Here is a 23400-nt window from a genome sequence, read left to right as displayed (position 1 = left end):
GAGAAACAGCAGTATTATTCCTGGAGTTTAAGCAGCCCTAGAACTGTTCAGTCCTCATGTAGCCCGCACGGAGGTCTTACAGTGAATTAGGAACTCATCCACCTTCTGGTCATGATAGTATTTCCTAATGCACCTGTTATGCAAAGGCTGGGTTTAGAGATCAGCTAGTTAATAGGCTGCTGTCAGGTCTCACACCAGCTGGATTACTTTTACCTTTGATAGGGTGTTCTGCTATACTCAGTAATGTGGTAGGATGCCCCTCTGGGCATGAATGGATGACGCAGTCTCCAGTATTGACTGTTCCAGCTCCTTTCAATGAGTGAAAACTAGGAACAAGCACTGATGTTAGCTTAAATTTTTTAGCGCTGTTTGTTAACGTTTCAGTTCATGTTATTTCATTTCTTAGTTTTTGACAAATTTGTTCTTCAAGTTGCCAATAATTTGGAATTTTATCATTTACCAGATAGGAGTCCCCTTTTCTTTGAGGGTCTCCCAGAAAAAGTCCCTACCTTGGGACTACTATTGAGCAATATGGCTCCACAGTGGAGCTAGGAGTGTCCAAAGCCTCTCAACAGCATTATGGTGGTGATATGATAGTGTAAGAGTAAAAAATGCAGTACAGTATAGGAGCAGACAGTTTTCAGTTTGAGCTGATGCCTTCATAAGGTCTTTGATTTTTCTGCTGTCCCCTGCTTTTGCTTTACATGAGGGTGTAATGAAAGAGTTGTCTTCTGTCCTAGGCAGTGGTTCCTTTCTGCCAGTGGCCCAATCTGCTAGGAATGCAGCAAATTCACAGAGAAAGGGAAGGGCAGTGGTTGCTCTCAACTTTATGCTTTATGCATATTCTGCATAGCTTTTGTACTGAATGAGGGGTGCCAAGCCTCTCTCTTTTCTTCTATGTAGCTGTGAAATGGCAGCTGAATGTATCAGCTCTCCAGAAAATATCTGGTATCTGCAGGTACCAGATTCATTGTTTAAAAAAAAAAACAGATAGATAGATAGACAAGGCAGAGTTGAAGGAATGACAGTGCCTTGTCCTGGCACCCCTGTGCTCACTCTGAGTGCTGGTTGGTGGCCTTGCTGACCATGACAGCTGTCCCGAATTCTCATTCCACTGCAGACTCCTGCTTAGTTTCCTTGTGCTCTCCTGTCCCAGTTCCTACTGTTCTCCCTGATCTGCCCAGGATGTGCTGGGCTTGGCACTGAGGGTTTCAGTCTGTCTTATTCTAGGGAGGTTTGACATGGCTTTTCAGTGTGTCTGTTGTCTGTACTTGGATACTACCAGATACTGCCTGGATGGCTTGGGTCTTAAACACTGTCTGCCTTCTAGAGAAACATGAACAGTTACTTACTTTATGAAAACAAGGAGAATTTGTTGGAGTAAATATTTTAAGGTAGACAAAGCATGGTTTGATGCAACTGTTGGAGCTGTAACTCATCTTATTCCAAGCGAAACAAGACTGTTCTGTCCTCTTGAGGATCTTATACCATGTTTTTGACCATTGTGGTTCAGGGTAAGTCTGTCCTACCTGGTGGATTGCACATCTGGGACCAGGATGAAGCACATTAAGCATCTGTTTGTATGAATAGGATGAGGATTTCTAAGTGTATGGACTCACCTTGGGGCTTTTGTGTGTGAGTGTCAAGTAGATTTGTCTGCTCTTATCCTTGTGGCTTTTCCAGAAGTGATAGTAATAAAAATGGGTCTGTCCATGCTGCAGATAGCAATATTCTGCATCAGAGGGCAGCACGATCTTTAGGGACACTTCTTTGCCCTCATGCTTGAAAGTGTGCATCCATACAAGTTAGAAATTGGACAGGAGGAAGCTTGTCCAGCTGTGTTACAATACAGAAGTAGTCTGACTACCTTCCAGTAATGCATTAAGTGGAACGGTTAATGCCTGTCACATGTAATGCTCTTTCCAGCTCTCTTCCTTGATGGAGTACTCTGCATGCAGTGCTTTGAGTTGGATCCTGGTTTGTGTTCTTTGTTGGCACGGTAAACAATCAAAACTTGGGAGCTGAACACAGATGGAGTGTGTGATGACTTTTAGTTCTTTCAGATCTTTGCTTCATAATTTCTGATGGTGGTCACAGATACTTAACTGTCATTAATTTTTACAATCAATTTATAAACCACAGTAGAGACCCCTAGCCCCATATAATGGAAATATCTGTGAGGATGCTGAAATACTATCATCCGCTGAGGGAGTAATGCTGCTTTGTAAAGCTGAGCATTTCTTTGAAATCCATTTGTCTACATGATGCCTGCTGGGGTGCTAGTGAGTTAAGGCGATGTGAGGTAGCCCGGAGTCCTTATCAGAAAAGAGAGTTAAACACCACCACTCTAATTTTGTAAATGAAGATATAAGATTTACATATGGGCATGTAACTGTTCTGGTATGTATTTCAAAGTCTGTTTGTACTCTGTTGTGCCAGAGAGACAGTTACTGTCTTTTTATCATGAAAAATGACATTTCTATAACCTAAAGTAATCTGCTGTTGCTGCATCAGAGAAGAAGGATGACACTTTCTAGAAACTCCTTGGAGGAAAGGAGAGTCCCTGCCTCCCTTTCTTGGGGAAGATGTCAACTTTAATTTCTCCACATGCCAATTTGTTGCTCCCTAAAACAGCACTGCATTGTCAGAGTACTCCCAAAACATTTATTTTCTGTAGAACTAGCTAGTATGTCTGCCTGTCTGTCCTACAAGAAGTAGTTGTCATTTATTTAGATCATGCAATTGCTTCTTCGCTCCTCATATAGGAGGCCAGCAAGAAAAAGTAATACAACTCATTCACTATCAGTGATGTGCTGAATGCTTATGCTAATCCATCCGAGAGACATTGAGCACACAGTAAAAGTACACATTGCAATGGTCTTCTACGAATTCTCTCCTATAGAGAGCACTGTAATTCTCCATTTTCCTATTGTAATTTGAGGCAGTAGTAATATTAAGAAATGCAATGAAGATGGTTAGTGATCCAGTAGAATTATGTACAAGAAGAGTTTGTGTAGGAGAGAGCTGCACTCAGTTTGGGAAGATGTCAACTTAGAAGAGGTTTATTGGAAATTATATAGTCAAACAGAAACAAGATCCATCATTCCTTTATCTCATTTTTCCAATTTCTTGACTTCTTATAAATATGTATTTATCACAGGCTCAGAAACTGCAGTGAGTCTGTAAGACCTCATATGGAGCCTTTCATGAACACTTATTGCACAAATTGTATTTCTCTGTGTGCATGTCTTCATAATAATGTGTTTTCTGTTTTCTGTAAAGTTTCACAGTAGCCTGAGTAGGTGTCTTCTGTGACATTTACTATTAAATAAAATAAGGGCCTAGCAGTTTTGTGTTATTTAGACATTTAGACAGTAGGCCTAATAAAAATAGTAAGGTTGCAATTATAGCTCTACAGCAGATATAAACAAGGTCTAAGCTAATGGCAGGCAACATCCAGATAGATAAAAAGAAATATTATTTTTGCCATTGTAATCAGTCTGGAGAATTCATCATTACAAGAATCAGGAGAATCAAATACAGCAGCTGGAATAATCTGGGGGCCTGGATAATTTTATGACTAATTCTATTTCTAGCTATGCATATTACAAGAGTAATTGAATCTTAAGATAACAGTTGGGTGAGGAGGAAACCTCCCTCTATTTAAAGCACTTTAGAGTTAATCATATATGTGCTTTTTTCCCGCCCCCTTGCTTTTTTTTTTTTGCAACCTCGGGCACGTGATACATTTGGAAGCTCATAAACAGACTAAATGTGTTGATGTTTCTATCTCACATACTGCCTTTTTCAGAGGCAGAGAAGGAATGGCTTTGTAAGATTCCAAGGAGGACTGAGAAACCTACAGCTCATCTCTGGCTCTGCCACTGACTTCTTGTGCGGCGTTTGGCAAACTGCTTAATCTTGTGCACTTCCAATTCCCCATCTCTGACAGATGGGCACTTACCATCCCAGAGATGTTGTGGAAATGAAGTTTGTAACATGAAATGAGATTGAAAGTAGAAAGACAAAAGGAATGCTAAAATCTCATTGCAGCTGACCAAATTAATATCCGAGGCTATTTCTATGTGGGAATGCTTTGGAAAGCTAAGGAAAAATCAACTGAAAATGTGCATGGGCAGTGCATATATGAAATTTCCACTGAGAAGAGTCTCGTTTTTATTCTGGAGGCAGCTGTATGACACCTTAAGAAGCATGGGGCTGGAGTAGATGAGCTGGGTTATTGATCCTACGCTCTGTTATTCTGAGTATTCGCATACAATCATGTGCTCTGCATCAAAACCGTTTTTGAGGTTTCTGCCTCTGCTGTTCTGTCTGAGAGGCTGTTCTAAAATCTTATTACTTTGATAGTCTATAACTTTCATCTAATTCCTACCAACATTTATCCATGGCCAGTTTATACTCATTTGATCTTTTAGTAATGTGGGCCTTTATATTAAATAGATATTTTCCCTCCCTGATGATTACTCCCTGTACATTTATAGACAGCAAGCATATCTGCTTCCTTTGGTCTGCTAAAATGAACCTTTGGTTTGCTAAAATGAACTCTCCTAATTACTACTTGTAAGACAGGCCTTCTGTTCCCTGAGGATCCTTGTAACCCTTCTCTCAACTTGTTCCATTTTTAATTCATTCCTTTTGAATGTGGCTCGTCAGATTTGCATGCAGCATTCTAGAGAAAGCATATTCTAGAGTAACTATATTTGTACTTTTCATCATACTAGTTGTTCATTGTTATCCTGTGCTTGATGTGTCTGTCCAAGTTTTTTCTTCTCCATCATTTTCAAACAATCTCTTATGCCAGAAAATCTTGGAGTTAACACAGTCCTTTTAGAACACGAAGCCTGGTTTTGAAGTGAAGATTCATTCACTGTTGCTGTTCAGGTTCTTCAGGTCATCCACTTCTTCTGAGATGACAATCCAAATCTTTCTACTTGCTGAGGATGCTTTTCAACCCAGAATGGTGAGGATTGTTAGGATTCTCAGCTAAAGTCTCTCTGCTTTTCATGTCAGTCAGTTCTCAAAGCACTGAGCAAAGTTTGTCCCAAGGGTGACCCTTGAGACACTTGTGGGTTTCCACCATTCATGGCTGCACTTTTTTGAGCACAGTCTGTACTAATTTCTCTGAATGCCACCTGATAGAATGTAATACTGATGTGTCCATCTTCCATAGTTCTGTTGCCTAGAGCACGTTGCCTTCCCAAAGAGGAGTAAACAACTTATATCCCATTTCTCATTCCCTTCTCTGACAGTCTTCCTGTTTGGTATTTCTTGCACCAAAGGTGTCAGGTTATTGCCATTGGGCCAGAAGTGGTGAACAAGAGGATGGTAACTGACGGCAGCTGTTCTGTGCAGCCATGACACGGAGACATTGCTGGGGCTCACAGTATGGAACCTAAGATGTGATGGAATTAATGATAAAATTGAGGTCTATGGTTCCATGGTAGTGAGAAATTGTGAATGCCGTTGAGGTCAGTCTTGCTTGGTTTCCCCTTCTTCCCATCGTCTCTTTGGTTACTAGCCTATTTGAATCAGCCATTAACCTGTTTAATGGAGAAAGACAACAAATACCAGGAAGGATGATGTGCATTTCCCTCTTGGAAACCTGATTGTTTTAAACTATAAATGTCTCAAGCAAGGGCTCAAATGGGTCCAAAACATATCTCCCTCTTGTAATGCAGGCACACTCAGGCAGAGGAGAATGAGATGAGGCTGGGTCTTCTGCTTGGTGCTTAACTAGGAGATGATCTCTGGAGGTGAAAGGGTAGTGCCCTGCCAAAACTGCGCCGGTGGCTTTGAGCTGGCAGTTGCATTCAGGTTTGGGGCAGGTGAATTGGCATGACTGAAGCATACTGAGCCATCTGATCCTTTGGAGTGACTCAATCCTGAGAGCCTTTGGCCTTTCTGGCCAAGGTGCTCAAACAGGGTTTTCAAACTGTGTTATGACAGCTGCTGATGGAAGATGGCAAGAAGTAGTACAGCACACAAACAGGAACCTGCCAGCATAGGTTTTCTTTAAGACCTGAAAAGGTAAAAGATAATATATAATTTGTTTGGTATTTAGTTCAGGTAATTTTTTAAATTGTATAATGAGAACACATTGTCCAAATTTTCATATGCAGATTCAATTAGTGTTCGGTTAATTAGCCTTTACAAATGAAGATTAACTTAATTACATAACACTAACCTCTCTTAATAACTATTAAGGGTAGGAAGACTGCTTTTAATAAATGTGAAAGGGCTATGTGTGTTTTTTAAAATCTAAAATGGCATACACATAAATTAAACAAAATTACACAGAGGACAGCTATTAAGGGCAACGATCAAAGCAAACAAACTGTACGTGGCTTGGAATCAGACTGGTTAGAAGTTCGTGCTGTTTTCCTCTTTGTCTGCTGGTATCCCAGTGTTTTTGCTAGGGTTATTACTGGAAATGATGTACAGTCTAGGGGTCATTCCATCAAAGTGGATTGCAGTCAGATACTAGTTAGCTCTAATTAAATTCTAGCTTGTGTTTTGGTATATATATGTTGATTAGGGTACTAGGCTGTTAGCATTTCCAAATAGTCTAAGGAAAAAAGGCAGTAAAGCCCATTCAGTAGTAAAATTCTCACCTATAAATGCTGTCACTCATTGCTGTTCTGTACTGTAGACAGTTGTATAGATTTTTGTCTCTTGATATGAGGTATGTGCTCAAACAATGATGTCTCAGTTAATATCACCATGAAACAGAGAACAACGTCTGATTACAGGGTGATGAAGGGGAGGGTGGAGCATATACAGAGCTGTTAATGGGATGTGGCGTCTTTCAGCTTTTGACTCACACATTTGAATCCAGGTTGTCTTAGCTAGTGACCTTTATAGGAACATAAGTGAAGTGAAGTTGGTGTGGCCAGTCCAGATCCCTATGAGCAGGTACTGGCATCAGTTTACGCCGCCGGTGGCATCATCAAGCCAAGTGGTGCTCACTTGTGCAAATACCCCTTTGCCCCCCAGCTTCAGGTATGCTTTTTTCATGTCAGGGTTGACGCACACAGAACTGCAAAGCAAAAAAAAACCAAACCAAACCAACCAAACAAAAAAACCCTCTATTTATTTTTGTCATATCTTATTAATTCAGAGGTTAGAGGATCTCTTGATCTAATACCATCACTGTGATGATTTTCAGAAAGGTGAAACAAAAGAGGCCTTTTTCTCTTGGCTGTTCTTGCATGGGTAATAATTTCTACCTGTAATGGATTTGATGGGCACATCACATATATATCCCTACTGCATTCTGAAAGTCACTTTTCTGATCCCAGATTTTAAGCTATTGCCCAGAGCACTTGATGATCCTCTTGGGGAAAAAAAAAAAAAATCTATTAACCCTTAAAAACTCTGGTTAATTTCATAATCTTTGTTTTCCAGCTGCAGCAAGTTGAAATTTTGCAAAGTGTCTTTCATGCAATTTGGGTTACCTTAAGCTTGAGTATTAAGCTTAAAGTCTCTTAAGTCCAAATTTTCAGCTCAGGAGATATGTAGTTATTGAGCAACTAATGAGAATAGGTCAGATATGCCTCATGTTAGATAATATTACTAGATACTTCTAAATCTTTGGCTTTGTACCTACACCCATTTTCAGCAGAGGAAGATGACACTGCTGCAGATTTTTGAAACTGTCAGGAACTAGCAAAGTGAATGTGCAGTAAGGAGAAAATGGTAGATGAATCCATCTTGGAGTGGCAGAATCTACTGAAAAAAGGGAAGAGAGTACTTGAGCCCATCCAGTCCCCTTTCTGAAGGCCTTTGATTTACATGCTGTCAGACTGAGCTCTCAATATTTGATATCTCGAGATAGATGGTTGGTAGTGGCCAGATTTTGCTTTGGCTGATGCGGACCTAAATCCTGTTCCTTTCCATAGGGGTTACACCTGTATCTTGGAGAGCAGGATTTGGCCTTGATAGTGTTCTCTTTGCAGATGCAGCTGATGATGCATGCTCAAACCTGCAGTAATGGCTTTTGGAGCAGATTGACATTGGGTAGTGTAAAAAAGAAATGAAGTTGCCAGTAGTACTTATGAGGCTTGCTGTGTTTTCAAACATGACTCATAGGAGGAGGAGGAAGTCCTCAAGGTACTTGTCTGTTAGAAGCTGTATTCAGGAATGATGCTGCAAATCTGACAGGCCTATGTGGATGTGACATATCTCCTGACTGTGCACCTGAGATGGTCCATTGGCTTTTTTCCATGGCTATCAAATGTTAGTATCTCACTTTGCCCTCATTTCCATCCAGCTGAAAGGTTATACCTGTGGAATTCAGCTGAAAATCTCTCAGGGACTTGGATAGGGATGTTGATGTTGATTTATAACTGCAAATGGTAAGCAAATAAAGAAATACTCCTTTTGTAGCATTTCTGAAGCTTTTATCAAATGCAGTAATGCTTTCTTCATTACTACCTTTTTGTCTCTTCAGCTTTCTCTTCCTGTTCCTTTTCAACTATATCTCCTTACTATCTTCCTGGCTGCAGATAGAGATTCACACATACCTTCCCTTGCCTGTGCTCTGGTCACTGCCACCTCTCAAGGCTTGGTGCAAGCAGTGTACTGGTGTTTCACCAGCAGCTTGGTGTTCTTCTGGATGCTCACCACACCATATGGAGCCTCAGAGTGGCACCAGAACAGCAGCAGGACTGGTGTGGCTGGTGGGGTCAGGTAGTGCTGGGACTGTAGGCAGAGTGGGATGATGGTGCGTCCTGGGGTGTGGCAAACAAGGGCTGCCTCTGCTCCCAAGAATGCTTTGTCCTGATTATCTTGGTTGTTTTTCAACTCCATCCCTCCTACTGTCCTTCAGGTCTGTAGTTTGAGGTGGGAGTTAATTTTAGTTAATTTTAAGCCAGTACAATCATTTTTGCGAGGTGGAAAACCAGTTATCGGTTAACAGGACTGATTTGAAAGGTGCTCTGTCTGACCCTGCTATGGTAGCAAGTCAGAGTGCTTCCAAGAAGCTGGCTTTCTGGAAGGCTTCTTCACAGAATCATTTGAAGCATAGGTTTCTTGTAAATGTTGAACTCATGCTGGCTCAAAGGAGCACAGCTGGTGGATACGTGGGCAATACGTACATGTGTTCTTGCAGTCCATAGGAAAGCTTAGCCAAAGGATGAAGAAGGACTGAGGGATTTGGACTTGTTTAGCTTGGAGAAGGCTCTGGAGAGACCTCATTGCAGCCTTCCAGTACTTGAAGGGTGCTTACAAACAAGAGGGGGACCAACTTTTCACACTGTTTAATAGTGATAGGACAAGGAGGAAAGGCATCAAACTAAAAGAGGGGAAATTTAGATTAGATATTGGGTGAAAGTTCTTTAAATAGAGGTTGGTGAGGCATTGGCACAGGCTGCCCTGAGAAGCTGTGGTGCCCCATCTCTGGAGGCTCAAGGCCGGGTTGGATGGAGCCCTGGGCAGCCTGAGCTGATGAGTGGCAGCCCTGCACATTGCATGATGTTGGGACTGGGTGGACTTTGGGAAGCATTTTGTCCCATTAAATATATAAACATATAAATTCCAGGATTAAAAACCAAACCATCAAAAAGAAATCAAATAAAAAAGCACACTTGTGTTAAAAAGAAAGAATTGAGTGGCTTTATAAAAGGAGGAATGGAGGTGGTGACAAGTACTTTACTCATCTGGCTGCTAAGTTAGCACCCAGGGATGATGAATGAGGTAGCTACTTATGATTAACAGGTTTTCTTTTTAGTGTGCATGCATGTTATGAGGTCTTGTTTATTTATGTTTATATTTTATATATTTATAATAGTTTATATTGTTCTAGCTAATATTTTGCAGCATGTCTTAAAAACAAGAAAGCTTCAGTATGAGATGTAAGCATTCTACTCTGCCAGTGAGTTTTCTTTGAAAAATGAAGATAGATCACAATAGTCTATCTTGAATTAATATAAATGCAGATTAATGCAGTCAAATGTGTTATTTTTCCATAGATAAGTTACAAACACAATGCAGTATGACTTTCAAATATTGCAGTTTTGTTAAAAACAGATTTCTTTATAGTCACTTTTGGGAATAAATTTTACACACCTTCTTTCAGATTAATCAATTTGAATTCATTTGGGGCACTAACAGTTTAGTTCAGCTGCAGACAGATTTATATAAATGGATACCAATTTTCATCAATTATGAAAATCAAGCACGGTGTAAATTCCAAAAGTTTGTTAAAATAAATCTGCTTACTATTCTACAGAATCTCCCAGGATTCTGTAAATTCCCAGGAATTTAGCCTTTGCTAAATTCCAAATCACTCAAAAAAAGAAAACCACAATAAAACCCACCAAACGAACAACAAAAAAACACCCAAAAACTCAAAAAGCCCGAGACAATCTTTCACTGTTACCTATATTTCTTTAGTGTGTAGTAAGGCATATACTATGTTATAATAATATCATTTTTTCCATCCACGCGCATATTGGAAAAAAATGAGTAAGGACCTTGATCATGAAGTTAGTTAAAAAAAAACAAAAACAAAAAACCAATATTTTGAAGTGTGGGAGTCCAATGGAAACATGTTTAATGGCTTGCCAGATATTTTTCCTTCACTCATCATTTCTAGACTCTTCGTTCAGAAATGGGCCAAGGGAGCAAGATGAGATTGAGTTAATACCGTGGCTCTTATAGTTGAGGTTCAGAGCTTTGGTGTGAGTGTTAGCAGCACTGTGTAATAGGATTTCTGTTAAGCACTGTTCTAAAATACTGTGATATTTTTCTTTTACCCAGGGCTTTTGGGAAAACCACACAAAACTCATAACGGAGTATGGACCTATTTGTGGGTAAGCTTAGCTGTACCATCAGCTTTCTGCTCCTGTGGTTCTTGCTGTTTGCTTTGGTTTGGGTTTATTGCCAGGGAGAGGAGAATATACCACGACAAGCTGCTCATTAAAATGCAGAGTGCAATATTTCAGTCTGGGTGATAGATGTGGACGTTATTTGATCACACACAAAAAGTAGCATTGGCTTGTTTTATTTCAGTATTTGGTGTTAGACTTCATTCTTCCCATATAAATTATTATTATTATTATTATTTTCAGAACTATACAAAGCTACCTGCAACAATTTTCCTTTTTCATCTGCACATTCTTTCTATTTATGGTGAAGAGCAGAAATAATAACTTAATTTCTTAAACAAAATAACACAAACAGAACCTACCCAGTCTATGAAATAGTGTGAATTTGGCTCAGCTGTTGCTATTTATATTTATGCAGAAATATTAATCTTAAAATACAATGAAATACAGTCTAGAGGTGAGGCATTCCTCTCTAAAGCTCAGTTGTGCTCCCCTTAGCAGGTTATTAGGAATGAAGAAAGGTCCTTCATCCCAGCACTTCCATGTTTCTGTGAATATTATTTCTTTTCCAAGATCTACTTTCCAGTTTTCGTGGTTTTAACTGGAAATGCAGTTGCTTTACAGTAACTTCTATTGCTGTGGTCAGTTGGTGCTTCTAGCATAAATATTATTTTAATATTTAGGTATCAGATAATATCCACAAAGTATATACAATATCTTTTTTTTTTTTTTTTTTTTTTTTTTTTTGAGTGTTCTCTAAGGTTTTTAAGATACAGTATTAGTATACCAAATAAGTATTTGTGTATTTGTTCATAAATAATATAAATATGCTTTGGATGGTCTTCCACTTAAAAAAAATAATCCCCCACAACAACGAACAACCTCTACCAGCCATAGAAAGCCCCAGTCGCAGCCTTCTTGTGGCATTTATGCTCAGCCCTAAGGACAAAGTCCTGAAAGAAGTAGTGGAAATAACGAATTCCAAGGGTTAGGTACTTGTCTAAGAGAAAATTATACATTGTCTTGCCTGACCAGGAGTGGAGAAATATATTCATTAACACTGTAGCAATTTGTATGTTGTGTAACAAATGGAAAATGACTGAAGCTTATTATCTCCATGACCTTTGGTGTGATGACGTTAAATAACAATAATGCAGGAACAGTGACATTCCTTCCTCAGCATATTTCCCTCCTTATTAATATCATACCTATTTTTTCTAAGCTGAATTTGAGACAAGTTGCTATTTAGTTGTCTGGTTTTTTGACCAGGCAGAGGAGGCTTTCTCATGGGAGAAAGAAATATATAATTACAGACTTTGAGCAAATAGATAAAAAGTTTTGTTTTTCCAGTCTACCCATAGCTGTCAGAGAATGAAGCTTCTCTGCTTTGGTTACTAAGCTGGATGGTGGTGGTAGTGGTCAGCAAGAGCAACTCTCCCTCCTTGGGATCCAGTAGGTGGGCAGATTGAGTGTAACTGCATACCATTTATTGTGTGCTTGAAAAGCTTCATTTGTGAGAGATCTGGGATGCTGGCAGGGAATAAATGCTGCTTTTGATATTTCCCAGGAAAACAAAGTTGGGCTCAGACATTGCTGTGTTTGAGGTAAGATTGATTTGTAGTTGAAGGAAGACATTTGTAAACCTGACTTACTGAGCTGATGTTCAATAGGTGTGTGGTATGTGTCAGGCGGGTATTTATCGTGGTTCTGTCAATTAAAGAATTTTTTTCTCCTTCTCTGTACATCTGTTTGATTATATTTGTGGTTCTTTGAACTAGCAGTAAATGGTAGGTGCGCTTATGTGCGCAACCCCAGCGAAGTATTGGATCTGGCAGTTAGAAGAAGATGTGGCATTTCGCTTTTTCCAGATTGAAAACTGCTTTCCAATAAGCATAAAGAGCAATGATCTTTATTTCTACAGTGGTGAAGTGAGTTGAATACAAATCTTTGGAACTAAAGGCTTTTTTTCTTTCTAAGGTCACTTGAATAGTCTGAATGATACCATCACAACTGTTTTCTTTTGTGTGTGAATTGGTTTCCTTGACAACAGGATGTCAAATCAACTTTTCAGCTTTAATCAAGTCAAAACAATATATCCCTTCCATTCCAAAAGGCCTCAAGTCGTAGAGAATTATTTCAAGTAAGGCTTTTGTAGGTCACAAAAGCATTTTTTTCTTCGCTCCTGTGTGCTGATCCAAAGGAGAGGTGATGGTATTACTCTTTTATATGGAGAGACAATGCAAATTGTCTTTGGATGTGAATGTGTGCTGTGAAAACTGTCTGTTTTCATACAGAGGTGGCCCAAGATGGAGGCCGAGGGGGAAACGAACAGCTCTGGTTGCTGTAAAAGTAGAGGTGGAGCATTTCTGTTCAGTGGGGAAAAGCCATGCCACTGATAGCACTTCTGATGAGTTCATGCATCAAAGTGATAGGCTTTGGTTTGGCTGTATTTTTGAGCATCTTAAAAAAAAATAAATTAAAATCTACCCTCTAAAATGTATGTGCTGGTTCTCCGAAGCAAAAATACAAAGTGAACAATATCCTGCTTGGAGAGCAATGTAGTCTTGGTTTTGGTTACTTTAGTCTCTTATTTTTAGGCTATTCTTTTTTGATGTTTTATTTTCACCCCACTAAATCCAACTGTTTTATTTCAATTGCAGACCGTGACAACTAGTGAGAAATAGCTGGTAAGAGGAGACAAAGAAATAAGGAACTTCTGGTGGTGAAGAGGAGAAGTGAATGGGTAGTGTGCTTGATAGAGTCAGAATGGCAATTGCTAATATGTTAGCACAGCTGTATAGGCAATGATTTGATTTTATTTCGCATACATGCTTTGCATGTGCCCTCTTACTGTGATTGCATCATTATGACTTAACAGTACTGTGAGTACTGGTGATTTGGAGGGGGAGAATAAATAACAGATTATTGGCCCAACAATACACCACCAGTGAATAATGAGAAAATAGAACACAGCCACAAGGCAGGTAACTGCTTCTGGGATCAGCGAATCTATTCTGCCTTCAGCCACGGCAGTGCGTTTGAACATGAGGAAGAATGTAGGAGTTCATAATGTAGATCTTGCTGTGTATAATAAAGAATGAAAGATTTAAATTTGGCGCAGTTTGTGGGGTGATGCTCTTTCTTCATTGCCTGTTGCATCAGAAACAACTTGCACCAGATCAAACCCTACTCTTACTCTTCCCTTACTTGAATGCTCAACTCAACCTTCTGTGAGAATTGTGAACAACTGTGTAGTAGAATGAGTGCTAACCAGGACAGGAACAAAGTATAAGGCAGAGGTGAAGAAACTGGTTCAAAAGAAGCAAGAAGAGTGAGGTTGGATTAAAACACTCCTACAAATGAGGCAGCAGAGAGTTTGAGTCCAGGGCTGTCAGATTATGTACTGCTAACTGAAGTCAACAAGCTCAAAATCTGCATTTTCTGATGGCAGGGAGGAATTAATGAGAATGTTTCTGAGATGTGGTTTTAAACCAGTGTCAGTCCTCGTTGAATCCATCAGCAGCAAACTGCAGCTACCTGTGCAGATCTTCTGCTGGCTTCCTGCATTAGCATCCCATGATCAGCACAGTATCACAGAAAACATGTCAAGATGCAGGTAGAAAAATGGGTTCACGTGCACTCCTGGAGCACTTCATGAGAACACGGATGTGAATGTAGTTCTATTCCCTTGTTGTTTTGCAGCAGGTTACTTCAACACATTTTAAAGTAATACAAAGTAAGCAAATAAAATAGGGCAGACAATTCAGGTGTTTACAAAATTATACATTGTCTGTTTTTTCTGTTTGTTTTCTTTTTTTGATTAAAGACTTGAATAGTTTCCTAATAGGTCATTATTGGAACCAAGACTTAGTCTGGTCACTTAAATGGTTGGGTGGTTTAAAGGATTAGGATAGATCATGTAGCCAGTCACTAACTTGAAATGTGTCCAGGGCTTAGTTGTGATTGTAAACTACACTGGCAGCTGACAGCTTTTCAGAAGTCTATGCAGCTGGAGTTTGTTCTGTCTTAATGCTTGACTTCTCCTCTCCTGAAAAAATGGTTGCTGCAGATGGCACTAGTTAGCATTCCTGCAGATGAGTCCTGAGTCAAACGGTTGTGGACAAAAAACAGGCTTTTCTTGCTGTGGCTGCTGGCCTCTGCAGCAGGGCTGAGGCACACCGGTCTGTCCCTGCAGAGATCTGGGGCTTTCCCCTTCAGAAGAGTGACATGCTTTTGTGGGATTTGGAAGCCTGGAACTTTTCATGAGTCAGTTTCTCTCCTTAAACACAGTATTGAGAACCTGAAGTGGACAAGGGCAGGATTTCATCCTGCAGGAGCCACTGGTGTCTTCATCATGCGCTTAATTTATCTGAAGAAACACCTTTTGTGCTGCCATTTTAATTTCACAAACTTATTGGGTTTTGTTTGTTTGTTTGTTTGTTTGTTGTTGCTGTTGTGTTTTTTACCTCTTGGTTTTCAGCTTTATTCAACTCTTAGTGTCTCTCCATAGTAATCCCAGGGCAGGCATTCTCATCTTTGTCTCTGACGGCTCATGCAAAGAATTAATTTAGTTTTATGAAACAATCTTACCCTGTTTGGTTTCCTCTTTTACATTGGGGGTCTAATGGACTTTCTACCTCTCCCGTGGCCCTTTCTGTATTTTGATAATTTAGGCAATTCACTTTTCATATTTCAGTTAGAGAAAATCATTCCTGGGCAAGCAAAGGAGAGAGAATTGAAGCAAGCTTCCTGTATCTGATCTACAGCTCCTCGTAATCTCTGTCTTGCATTTAACCTGATAAAGATTTTTGGTAGCTTCACTTGCTTGGATTTTTGTTTTCTTAAAGCCAAACAATTTTTTGGCCAGAGTTGAGGCTTTCAGAATCTGTCAGGATTCTTTTCTTCAGAGTCTTTTCATTTCTGTATTTTGATAAGGCCCTTTGACTTTAAAGGATTATTGAACACACCTATAACTGCTGTTGTGAAATAATTCTCTTTTTCCACTAAATTCTTACAACCTCTGGACATCACACAGAAAACCCTTAAACGTGTTTCTAACTTTGAGAACAAGAGTAATACCATTAAAGTCAATGGTGCTACTCAACTTGCTTCAAGTTAGGCAGAAGTTTATCTACCCTGATGAGTCAGCACTGTAAGAGAAACAATTACATTTGTGCTGAAAAATATTTTAACTGCTGCTGGTACACATAAGCACCTAGGTTTATTGTAGCTGAAAGAAGTTAATGGGGAGAAAAATATTTCTCCCTCCTCTCCACCCTCTCTTTTGACAGCACTTTGCATGTAGACAATTTTATTGTTCCTCTGAGTAATGTGCTAGCCGTTCTCTCTGAGATGGAAAAGATTATCTCAAGAATTGACTGAACAATAGGGGAATCTTAATATTCTTCTGTTAAACTCTTAAAGCACAACCCTCCCTTTTGTTTTTAATCAACACTTCTAGAATTTGCTAACAGTAACCTGTTTTTAATAAGCCTTTTTAAAAAGAACCCAAACCTAGCAATTTTTCTGGCTAAAATTCAGTGCCACAGTGCAATGGTACATTTCCACCCAACTCCCCACACTTAACCATTATTAGGTATTGGTTGCGTTTAGTCCCAGTAGTTAAATCAAGCTGTTGGAACAACTCGTGAGAATTATTTAGAGAAATATCATCACCAGTTTCTCTTCTATCTAGAGCTAATTAGTCTTGAAGACATAGTCTTTTATGAGACTAGTGCCTAGAGCTTTACCCAAAAGGTGACATGCCACTCTGTTTAGAGAATTGGAGTCTAGTGTTATTGTTGCAGTGTAATGGGTTTTGTGGGCTGCCGCTCATTGTGAAGAGTTTAAGTTTGGTGTACAGAGGCCTGTGGAATGCAGTTTATAGGCGGAATTTATGGTAAATTAGTTGACTAGTTCAATTCTGGTGTGTTCCAAATGTGCTTTGGTTTCTGGGACATTGCAAATTGAAGCTCTGTGTACTTGTAATGTTGAAGGCATTTATTTATGAGCTCTTCCTAGCCATGGAGAAAATCTTGGATGTAGACTATGACCTCCCACAAGATCCATACAGTATGAGCTCGTCTACTCTGTGAAGACTTTTTTATTTTGTCACTATAGCCTCTTGCGATCTCATCTCCAAAGACCCTTTTGCTCTGGGTATTCACAAACATAGGACTCAAAGGCCCATTGAAATGTCATGGTCCCAGCCTTCAGTGCAGGTGAAGCCATTTGGATGGGAGTTTGATGCAAGTGATGCATCAAAACCTTCTGTCTCCTCTGAGACCTCAAATATTTTCCTGGGCTGACTGCGTGCAGGCATGTGCACCCTGCTGCATTTTTTCCAAGCTTGTCTCCTCCATCTCTGACTGCTCCATCGCTTTATTGCAGCTGTCCAAGCAGACGTAAGTTGAAGACTTGATGTAATCTTTTACAGCTCTGGAAAGGGAGTGTGAAATACAACCAAAGGAGATGGACATTTTATATGTGCTTGGCAAGGCAACAGAAGAGAGCGTCGGTCAGCTGTACCATGTTCCTAATGCTCATTTCTGTGTAATCTGATGTGGTTGTAGCTTCAGTGAATTAGTGTTTGCACAAAGGAAAATTCCCTGGTCAGGGCATCTCCATGGAGTTGGTGTTGACTGGACACGGAAAGGCTCAATGAGGTTGGACAGAGTTACATCAGCTCTGAAGCAGCAGTGCAGGCCCTTGTAACATGCCTCAGCATTGGAGGAACTTGACTGAATCATGGTCTACTTCTACTTCTTCATCTGCAGCTGTGGCTGAGTGCAGGTTTCACCCCTGCTTGCTCCCAGGGAGGTGTCTCCTAGAGCCCACATTTTCTTTCGCATCGGTAGCGCAGCACTCAGCTGTTAAAGCATAATCCTTGTGAGCTCAAGGTTAAGATTATTTGAAAACTACTTCTTTAGAAAACATGCTGTCTGAATAGCATTTTATATCTAATATACAATGCAGGTGATCTTTTGATCTGTACTGCCTGCTTCTTAGCTAATTAGTGCTTAAAATCATCGTTTTAAAGGGTTGGGGATGTCACTGCTTAACAGATTGCCTCATCTTATTGTGTGACACTTCTGATCAGTACCCGCATATCAGCATGTATCATCTTAATTTAAAGGAGGAGGAGGGAATATTCTGAGTGAACACCGTAATTACAAAAACTAGTTTACTACATTTAATTTCACCTTGAATCTATCCTTTTCACCATCTACCAGAACCTGCCTTCCTTAAATTTCTTAACAGGCTGTGAAATCCACCTTGTAATTTTTTCTCTTTTCCACCTTTTGGAAAGAAATGTGCTGAGGGCTTTAAAGACTGAAAAATCTGGGTCGTTCTTCTAGTATCTTATTTGAAAGTATAGGAAAGTAGCAGTATTATATAATATGCACAGCAAAATCAATGCTTTATTAGAATTTTCTGTGGTATCCAGAAGTACTGCTGCAAACCTGAAGCAGATGCATATAATACATCATGTCCAGTAGCTATTAATGGTCACTGACTTCACCAGTTATGTATCTGATTACGTATGTACTATGGTGTTTTCTGTGCCACGCAAGGTAAATTTTAAAGGAAACTCCTGAATCATTTCCTCTTTCTTCACACAGAAGGAGGAAAATGCATCATCACCCTCAACCCCTTCCCCTTCTTGAGATTACTGCCTTTCCAGTTTGCTTCCTGCTGCCAGTTTACCCTTCTTTGTGGCAGCAGAAAGAAATCCAGAACAACTCATGTCTACCTTCTCAAATGCTATAAGAGGCATCAAGCAAAAAGGATTTCCCTTCCCTAACAAGGAGAAGGGTGCAGAGAAGAGGCTGGAAACCAGCAGACAGCTGCGCATCCCAGTTTTCTGCCAGGAACTCCAGGAGGCTGCTTCTGGTCACAGCTTTTTCTCTGTGTGCTGGGGAGTCCTTACCAAAGGCCTTGTAAGATCTCCAACTGCAAGGGCACCCAGCTGTGGTGAAGGACTGTGTCTTAGAGGTGGTGGCATCTTATTTTCTTAGAAATTGTCATATTATCCGCTTTGAGGATTACCGCAGCTGCTTTGCCCAGGTATATGCAGAGAGAAACTTACCATTCTATTACTGCCTCTTGTCCTTACATAATTCTACCAGTTTGGCTCTCGAGTGCTTGGTTTTCTGTTTTAATTTTTACCTTGATAAATTTCTTTTGTAGACATCATTTTCATGCTTCTGGCTGCATTTTTTTCGGTAGACATTTGCTCTGGCTTTGTTTTCTTCCTTCCCCCTATCCTCTTCTACCCTCTGCTATCTTTCCCCCATACTCTAATTTTTGTTCCTCCTTTATTTCCTTATCCATGTTGAGCTGAAAACAGTAATCTGACCTGAAAATTTTTACGTCATTCCAAGGTTTTTATGTACTTCCATAAATCTCTTCATTACTTTTTTATTGTTTTGTCATATATTGGTTTTAGTTTTTCCTCTACCTTATTAGTCTGGGGATCAATTTTAGTCTTCTATGTTTTATTAGTTGTAAAAGGAGCAAAATATCTCCTTTTTCGTTGTTGGTTTGGCACCGTCTTCAAATTACCCTTTTTCTCTCTTTGACTGCCTCTCTTCCTTCCCTGGAGAGCCTGCTTTATGTCAGACCTTCTGCTGGTAGTGAACTGGCTATGATTTCATCAGGCAATAGGCAAAAGTGCAGCCCACTACAGGGAAAAAAGTTGTTTTGAGCTGTTATGCTATTTTTTTTTTCCTGGCTTGGGGAGTGTGGAATGAGCTGAGCCACCATTACCCTGGGGATTGTGAATCTTCCCTTCCTTCCATTAAATTTGGTAGCAAAACTGAAGACTTGTCTTGAAGGAGGATCTATTTTAGTCACACCGATAAAATTGTACAGGTGTAATTAAACAGCTACCATCATGTCAAAAAAAACCCACACCTCATCCTGTAAACACGGAAGTTACAGAATGGCACAAATTAAATCAAGGACAGAAAGGATCAATTCCTCCAGCAGTTGTTATATTGGTATGGCTATGCCCCCATAGGAATTTTTCCTAGTCTAACTGTATTAGAATTCAAACCACTTCTTGTCACGAATCTCTTCTCTTCCCCTATGTAAGCAAGCTTGAAAGTAGTGCTCTGAACATTCAAGCTATTGTTTACTTCAGTGTAGCTCCATTAAAGCATGGAGCCATGACTATATGAGGATTTGACCCAATGTTTTAGGTTTCTCTCATGTTTATATAACTTGGATTTCTGAATGATGATACCTATTGAATAAAATCAGGTTTGGTATACAGACATCTCAAAGTAGTTTACAGAAAAAGGAATGAACTGGCAGCAATGTTCTGACTCTGCAAGGGCTTGCAGTAGCCATTTTATCACTGAGCAATAATCCAAGCTTTTCTCTCAATGTTGGAATCTATCTTATTGAAAAAGGGTTTGGCAAGGACACTGGGAATTGCTGCAGTGTCTTTTAAAAATGACATTATAAGAGGATCTTGGTTCTTGGGGACCTCTTATCCCATGGAACATCATATGAAATACTCTGAAGGGCAAAACAAAGTAGTGTGAAAGCAGCTTAATGATTTTCTGTTTTTACTAACTGTCCATTTGGTCCATCAGGTAATAAATAAGCTGTGCTTGGGATAGGAGAATGAGCAAGTCAGTCTACAAGCAGAAAATCTAGAGAGGCAAGGATTAAAGCAGATCAGATAGTAGTGTAATATCACATGGACAAATGCTGACCTTTAATTATTGCATTATTTTCTACTAAAATAATTTAAATTCTGATTTTTGAGGCAGCTAAATGTATTGCAAAATTGTAAGGTTAATACTTAGAGTGAATAAATGTACTTTTACTGTAGACCTAAATTTCTCTTGAGACAATGGCATTTTGTATGCTTTTGTGCAGTAACTAGCACAACTGGTTTTTCATCAATAGTGAAAAACAGAACTGGGCTTATGAAAATAGTTGCTGTTGGTTTTCTTAGCAAAGTGCTTAAATAAAAACATAACTTTTAGACTTTCAAAAAAAAAAAGTAGCCCCTGATGCCTCATTGATACTCTGTTGTGTTTATACATACATATGACTGCTGTAGATGTTGCATTCTGAATAATTCCCTATCCCATGCATCTTTGAACACGCCATTCTGAATACTGCATTTCTGAAGGCTTCTGTTCACATGATGTGCTCTGGCTGACACCCTCAAAATCTGCAGGCTGTCGCTGCTTGCCCTCTTTCTGGGGGAGTCGAAGTAATGGGTTGTGCTGGGGCTAGAGGGGAAGAGGCATTTGCTAGCAGCACTGAAACTACCTTGAAGGCAGCATTGAATATTTAACTGTACGGTCTCTGTTGGATTGAGCAGGCTTCAGGTGTGGAGAGCATGATCAATAAGTACAAATATTAAAAGTGGTGCCTTCTCCCTTCCTTCTTTGCCTACAGGACCCGAGGTATCTGAATTCCCCAGACAATTGCTCATACATTCACATTTTCATTTGCTGGGTTTATAGCAAAATTGTTCCAGCTATTGGGAGGGGCAGCTATCAAAGATGTACAGGCACTGCCATTGTGTTTTATTGTTCCAGTCCATTTTTCCTTGTGAGTGCAGGTGGGAGTTTTTCAGTGGGTTGGTTTTTTGTTTTTGCCTTCTCTTTCTTTATAGCATGTATAACCTTTTTATTGTCAGTCTTCAATCATTTTTGATAGATCAATATATTTACTTCAGTGATGGTTCATCCCACAGCTGTCTGTATTTTTTTTTGCTTTGTTTATAGGGACTGTGCATAAATTCAGTGACTTGCATCTCTGCTATGCTTCTCTTGCTACATGAGAATCAAATGACTTAATCTTGCCCTAACAACTTTATGTTTAGAAGGAATGTGTATTGTTTGCACTGATCTACTTTCAACTTATTTTACCTATTTCCTAGGTAGACTTTGATCAATTAAAAATGCAAGCTTTGGTTCAGAGATTTTCTGTTCAGAAGTATGAAGCACAAGTAGTGATGTTTCATGTGTACTCTACTGTCTCAAGGGGAGGGTTCTTGGAAACAGTTCCAGCAGGCATCAGAGACCCAATAGGTTTGGGAAGTAATATAGCAAAGCAATGTTGGATGATAACATTTACTCAGACAGCTCAGAAATGAGGCAAGTCCCCAGGAGTCCAGAGGCCTTTAGCCAAGCAGCTGCAACAGAGCCAAAGAAGAGGAATTCTTCGAGCCTACGTCTCACTGTCATCCCAGGGTGACCACATGTGAGCCCAGGATAGCTGCCTAAAGCAGTCATGGGCAGAGGTTGAATGTGTGCAGTGTGTGCATGGGGCTGCGGTCCCAGCATTGGTGTGACTCTCTGTGCTGGGGCTGTCCTTTACCCTTCAGAAGAAGGTGGGTGAGCAGGACTTGCTGCTACAGGACAGAAAGCAGATCAATGGAAGTGGAGTAAATGAGCCCCACCGTGATTAGGGATTCAGATTGCACATGCTTATCCTGGAACAACTTGCTATAAAATCCACCCCCAAGTCCTGCTCAGGGGAAAAAAGTAAAGCAACAGCAAACAAAGTGTACTTGTTACAGCTGATACTGTGTACAAGGAGTTCAATGGAAAAATAGGTCAATGAGGCCATTCTTACTGATATTATTTGAAATATGATCTGCTGTGTATGACCACGCATTAAATATTGGGTCAAACCTTCGAACTTGCATGGATTCAGTAAGGTTTAATAATGGAAAACAGGTGTTCACATTAGCAGTTTGTATAGGATATTATCCCCATAGTTGTCTTACCCGGACTGTGTGTCCTGCTCTTCAATTTTTAGGCTGGAATAATTTGTGATGTTATGAAAGTCGTGACTCAACTGCTTCCCAGCAGCGTGCTGACCATTTGTAACAACTGATTTTCCTGGAAGTCATTACTTTGGAGTGCCATTGTCAGCTGCACACATCCCCTCTGTTCCTACCATCCTTTGTGGTGCAGATTTGCCTGTTGTTGTGAGCGAGGATGTTGCTACCACTGATGCACACTCTATCAGCTTTTTCCATTCTCTTCTTTCTTTTCTCTGTTGAATTGCAGTTTCCTTTGTCTTCTGCGTGATGCACTGAAAGAGGCTGGGAAATTTATCATGGTTGTTTTTAATGGGTTTTTAAGGTCCAGCACAACAGATTGAATTGATTGAGGAAAATTTCCTGGAGCTGCAGCTTTTTTTTTCCTATTAAAAATATTTTTATCTTTAGAATTTTTCTTAAAGAAAAAAAAAAAAAAAAGACAGTTTTTCCTTCTAGTGCCATAACAAAGCCCTGCTTTCTAATGTTTCCACATGGTCAGATATTAGCCATTTCCCGAGATAATTTAGTTTGGTCATGTATACGGCTAGCATTTTTATTGTAAAGAATTCTGCTAGTGGTTTCATGATAAATGCATACAGTGTTGGGAAATGACTTTTATTGGGCTTAGTGTGCATTTAATATTGCATTAACAAAATTAAGCGATTTTGCGTGTGTGTAGGTCTTAAAAATGTATAGGAAAAAAGTACACTATCATAGGTATGCAAGGATTTAAAACAAATGAATCTCGCCTGA

General features: G+C 39.7%; 1 protein-coding gene across 11 annotated transcripts in view; it reads left to right on the top strand.

The window, feature by feature from the left end:
• The window catches only part of TBXAS1 (thromboxane A synthase 1), a 243959-nt gene that overhangs the window by 76224 nt on the left and 144335 nt on the right, over window positions 1-23400 (top strand). For 9 of the 11 annotated variants that reach the window (XM_048960640.1, XM_048960650.1, XM_048960600.1 and 6 more), the window contains one exon: window positions 10780-10832. The exons of 1 other annotated variant lie outside the window; for it this stretch is intronic. In XM_048960640.1, the coding sequence (XP_048816597.1) occupies window positions 10780-10832 (53 nt within the window). Of the gene's footprint in view, window positions 1-10779; window positions 10833-18797; window positions 18915-23400 lie in introns of those variants that run through there. One more of the 11 variants, XM_048960661.1, reaches the window with a different exon arrangement.

This window comes from Lagopus muta, chromosome 1 (assembly GCF_023343835.1).
Source record: "Lagopus muta isolate bLagMut1 chromosome 1, bLagMut1 primary, whole genome shotgun sequence".
NCBI classification, from domain to species: domain Eukaryota; kingdom Metazoa; phylum Chordata; class Aves; order Galliformes; family Phasianidae; genus Lagopus; species Lagopus muta.
The sequence above is the reverse complement of the archived record's forward strand: the minus strand, read 5'-3'. Positions and strand labels throughout refer to the sequence as shown.